Source organism: Chelonia mydas, chromosome 1, assembly GCF_015237465.2.
Source record: "Chelonia mydas isolate rCheMyd1 chromosome 1, rCheMyd1.pri.v2, whole genome shotgun sequence".
In the NCBI taxonomy this organism is placed as follows: Eukaryota; Metazoa; Chordata; order Testudines; family Cheloniidae; genus Chelonia; species Chelonia mydas.
In genome coordinates, this window is record NC_057849.1 from 138996663 (window position 1) to 139002165 (window position 5503).

At 41.9% G+C, this 5503-nt stretch overlaps 1 protein-coding gene across 1 annotated transcript; it reads right to left on the reverse strand.

Moving 5' to 3' along the window:
* Window positions 1-205: 205 nt before the first annotated feature.
* KLHL34 (kelch like family member 34) lies at window positions 206-3078 on the reverse strand. Its single transcript, XM_007070514.2, has one exon. It carries the CDS (start codon window positions 3076-3078, stop codon window positions 1321-1323), a length of 1758 nt encoding a protein of 585 aa, XP_007070576.1. The 3' UTR covers window positions 206-1320.
* Between the last annotated feature and the right edge of the window lie 2425 nt (window positions 3079-5503).

Genomic DNA, 5503 nt, shown 5'->3' on the forward strand with positions numbered 1-5503 from the left:
GAAAGAGAGGAGAACATTTGTCCCATTCATTGTGCTGCCTTCTCTTAATAGAATACTAAATGCTCCTGGACAGATATATTTCTACTGTATTAACTTTCAGGCTAGAAGGGGAACATTGCAAAATGAACTAAAATAAATGTAGCTTTTAAATGAATATTTATTAAATTTGTTTTGAGTAAATTAAATCTTTAATCAGACTCTGGAATCTAGTCACATAACTGCATTTTACAGTGCCTTAAAATGTCCTCCCAATCCATTCCCTATTACTCTGTCAGCACTGCCAATGCGAAGTGAGGCAATTGCTTTCTCTGGTATAGCCAGGCATTTAATACAGAATTTCAAAGAGACAAGTTAACTCTCTTTCCTTCTTAGTCCTTAATAAAAGTCAAGCTTTTATTACTTCGTTTCCCTCTCATGTATTGGTTCAACAGTTAAAAAGAATTTCACCATCATCTTGATCATCTAGCAGGACACAGTATGCAGGATGTACTCACTTAAGTAGCTGGATATAGCAACTATTGTTGCGTGTTCCACTGTACCTTATAATAATTATACCCATTCTGAACTGGCTGCCTCAGTTAATGTGTGGTTTTGATACAGCAAATATGTACTGTGCCAGTACAGAGCACACTTTAAAGCCCCACCCTGAAGGGCATGCCATAACAAAAGCTATTTCACAGAAAGGTCGCTTCCCCTCTCGGTTCAGTTCCTATATCGAACAATCAATGGTTTAATATATAACCATAATTAAGGCTACATTTTATCCAATCCTTCTTCTCTGTGCAGTAATTTCTTGCTGATTAGCTAAGGCACGCTCGCTTAGCTATTTACTCAAATAATACCATCCTCTAAGTGTTACTTATTAAAGCTGTTACAGGCAACAATTTTCTGCTCTTTATATATTACACTTTCATTTTGCTTACCTATAGTATAAAATCCAATACCACTTACCATCTGGGGAAATGACCTTTAATTTAAAAAAATAGAGATTACATTTTTAACCCTTGCAAAATCTGACTTTAGACAGCTATTAAATGCTTCCATGGAAGTACAGCATTGGGATTCCTCTACATCATCCGTTCAGGATGTGCTACTTGCCACATCTGCCTTGGCAAAACCTGCCTTCAGCTACACGAGTCACAGCACATTTTCCCCATTCTAGTGCCCGATTTGTGGTCCATAAGCGCCGTGTGGGCTGTTTCTAAAGCAAACCCTCAACTCTGTTACATTTAGTGCAGTTGCAATTGTCTTTTTTCCTCTTTTTTCCCTGCTGTCCTGTTCTTCAACCGTTGGAAGCGATGACTCATCAGCTGGGCTCCACTATTGCTGGGTGTCCTTAGTTTCTGCCAATTCTGAGAGTTGTAGCACTGCACACTGCAATCCACACCAAGGGAAGGGAAGTTTGCAAATCTCTTCCCAGCAGTCATTGTCTATATCATAACCCACCACATCTTGGGTTGGCACCTCCTGTGAGTCTTGCCATTTCTTTCCCCCAATGAGAAGTGCCGTTTCCTCCACCACAGCCAGACCATAGCAAAATCGATCATAGATCAATGGCCGTAAGCGAGTCCACTGGTTTGGGGCAGGGTCGTACCTTTCTATTTCAGAGAATGGTTCATAAAGTCCTAAAAATGTGAAGATGGCCTCTCTAATCGTTGCCATCTGGTGCCCAAATCGAGCAATGCTCATGGAGGCTTGCTTTCTCCACTGTCCTTCCAAGCTGCTCAAAGAGAACACATCCTTACTTGTGTTGGTTTGATCTGTGTATTTGCCACCTGAGATGTAGATCGTGTTCTTGCAAACTGTACTGGCATGGCCATGCATCTTGCATGGCAATTCTGTAGCCTTCATCCATCTGTCTCTGCTAATGTTATAGACTTCAACAGATGAATGCAGTGATCCGGTCTCGCCTCTTCCACCAATTGCGAAGATCATGTTGTCCAGGATGCAACAAGAAAATTGGCACCTCTTTTCAAGCATTTCTGTGATTTGGGTCCACTTGTTAAATCTTGGGTCATAACGGTGGACCTTGTTTGTAACTGACAAGCTGGTGCTTTTCATGTCATTTTGCAAATCTGCTGTTTCCCCACCCAGCACGTACAGGTAGTTTCCAATCACACACATGCAGTGATTCTGTACTCTGTCCTGCACCTGCGTTAGAGTTCTCCATTTGTGATTGTAAACATCAAAGGCCATCACATCGCTGACCAGCCCCTCATTTGAAGTCCCCCCTCCTAGTAGGATGATTCGCGTTTGCTGGTTTCTCAGGGTGCTATACTTATCCTGCAGGATGGGCTGTTTAAAAACTAATGAATGGTAGTTTATTGCTTTTATGATCAAGCATTTAATAGGTGTCGTGAGAGACACTTCTGACTGAGTGTAGACTTTTCTCAGATCTTCCACTGGGATGAGACCAAATCTTATATGTTCTAATAGGTTACTTCTGTGAGTCAACCTGGATTTATCATGCTTCAGCCAGATGAGCACTAGATTTAGTAGGCAGGATTCGTTCACCATAGGGACATCAGGGGATTCTACCACTGCCATCAATGATCTGAAGTTCAGTAAGAGCAGCTCCATGAAATGCAAATCCAAAAGTTTCCAGAGATTACTGATGATGTATTTTTCTGTCGCCGACAAAGCATCTGGAAGATAGAACTTCGTGGCAATGTTGGCAGAAAAACAGCAGTTTTCCAGGGTCAGGTTGTTAACCAAGTACTGATTGCACAGGCCAATAGCCTCAGTCACTTGCAAGTAACTGGCAGCTTCCAGGGTGTCCTCCAGATTCTCGAAAGAAAGGGGCAACCAGGAGGTATAAATGAAATCCAGAACATGCTGGAGACCAGTAGGTGAGATGACTTGTAGGTGAATGACACTGGCTTTGGATTCTTTTGTGTAGCTTTTGAACATAGCTCTGAAATAATCACTGGAGCAGGCCAGCAGAGACTTGTGTGCAGGAAACTCATTTTCCTTCACCTTCAGTAAAATATCACACATCAAGCCTTCGGCTCTAAGCATTTGGTACTGAGAGAGCACAGTACTGCAGTGTGCTTTGCAGTAGGCCAGGAAGTAACTCATGGTGCATAATACGATGCTTTAAGCTAATTTATTAAAATTAAAATGCAATGACCAATTAGAACAGTTGCACAAATCAACTTCTAGGTCCCTTTGTAAGAATGCCCATCAGAGCCTCCATCTATTCGAGAAAAGCCCAACCAAGAAAATCAGGCCCTTTCCTAGCCTAGCAGGCTAGCTTAGTACATTTGCAGTGAATTAAACACATTCATTCAATGAGAAAACAGCTGAACCTAGTATCAGCCTTGGGATGCTTACTTTTCTTGTTTCCATTTCATGCAGAAGGATGGAAGGTCCACAGTTGCGGGGAGCTACTGCTTGGCTGGCCATCATGTGACAGATGTGGGAGCTAGATGACAGTCTTTACACATGGAATTTTGCGTCGGCTCAGACGTCTCTCCCGCTCCTTCTTTCTCGGCAGGCTGATCAAATAGCTCGTCTGTGGCTGACAGTGCATGGCGTTGAGCAGAAACCGATGAGAGGGGGGAAGTGATGAGGAGAACGTTTGCTGTTGCTTTTTCTGTCTAAGCCTTGTTTGTATTTCAAACTTAGATAAGTTTAGATCTCACTGACCGTGGGACAACAGAGCATGTTTGGTGATCTTCTCTCACTGTGTTAGGAAAGCTGGGCTGAAAAGCAAATCAGCACCCAGGGAGCAGAGCAAAAGGGCTTTCTGAGCGTATAAATCTTGTGCCTGGAAGCAGAAAGAGAGGCAAAATACCATGATTAGTCACTGGGTTAATTTGACATGCATTTCTGAGCCCTTTGGTTTAAATGGTATCACCATAACTCACACCTACCAGAATAGAATGCAAACACAAGCTCCGTGACATAGCTGTCCAAGAGCTGAACTGAGCTGGGGGTGGGGAGAAGGATAGGGCGGGGGAAGAATCTAGTAGTTTTATGAACAGCCTGAGCCAAAGCATCTGTCATTGAATGACCTGAATGGAAATCACGAGAGTAACACATTTGTATAAAGTGGTGACAAAAATAGATCCCATGTTATGTCATAGTAAACTGAACTCTGCTTATAGAGGAGAGAGAATTGGCATCTGTTACCAGCTAGAAACAAATCCCTGAACTTCTGTGGATAGTCCATAGCTGACTATATTAACTTTTCCACTTTGAGTTTGTTCTAATTAAGTACAAATAAAGGAGGATTATCTGATTTCTCACCTATGCCTTCTGGGATCTAATTCCCACCAGGGAAGGGAGGTGTGGATGGGCTACATATCTTGGTGTCTTGAGGCTTTAGCTTTGTTTGAGTAGACCTGGGTTCAGGCTCTGAAATACGGGACAGACAACAATCAGGAGTTTCCTTTTGACACCCCTGCTTCCAAACACTCAAGGCTTGCAAAGTGACAGAGTTGATAAAATGCTAGAGCATCCTGCTGCATTGTGGACCAACAGACTCTGGGGCAAAGTCCTGCAGTTGTCCTTTGCTGTCATCCACAGGTAAAGTTTCTCAGCATTCGAGTGGCTACATGATATAATTTCTATTCATTCTCTGTACACTGGTACAATTTCACAGCTGATTGGAGTGTTTTTTTTCTAGGAGGGTTTGTTTTCACAGTGAATGAAGATGATTACAAGCTGCAGTAGATAAAACAGAGACTGAGTGACTTGATCATGCATCAGAATTATACAGTGTCTCCTACTCTGACTTTTTTAAAATGTGCGTGTTCATTGCTATAGCATTTTAGAAATGATTTTTCTGCAGAGACCCACTCTCGGTCATTATATGAGAGACCATAAATCAGGGTCTTGTTGAAATAATAACCTGTGTTGCTAACTAGGTGAAACTAACACAGACTGGTCAGGGGGTGAGAGAGAGAGATTTTTTCTTATATAAGCTTCCTGTATCCCTGGGAGGAAATTTTAAAACATTTAAGAGGAAATTAAGCAATATTCTGTGATTTAGGTCAAGCAATCTGATTGGTCTTTTGCCTTTCTTTTTTGCACCAACTAAAGATAAAATGATTCCCCATTGCCATCAAACTTGTGCAGTCAGTCACACCTGTGGGTTCAGAGTGGATTTTAAATGCTACATTTCTCATTGTCATGGTGACACTTCCTTTGCTTTTGTTTTGTACATGATGTAGATGATACAAGGGTGCAATCAGACCCAGACTGTTTAAAAGACTCTAGAAACTGTAGCTGATCCACTGTGTCACTGTAACCAGGAGAGGAGATGTGAATGCAGCTGAACAAAATGGGGCTTCTCTATATACAAAAGCTGCACTGGTTTAACTCAAATCAGTAACTGAGGCCTGGTCTACACACAGGGTTGCACCAGCTTAACTATCAGGGTAATGATAACCTACTTAGTTAAACTGGTGCAGCTTTCTATGTTGACACTCTGATGTTAATGCAAGCTGGCTTATATTGGTTTACCTTACATTTTTAAATTATAAGTGTAGTAGTACCT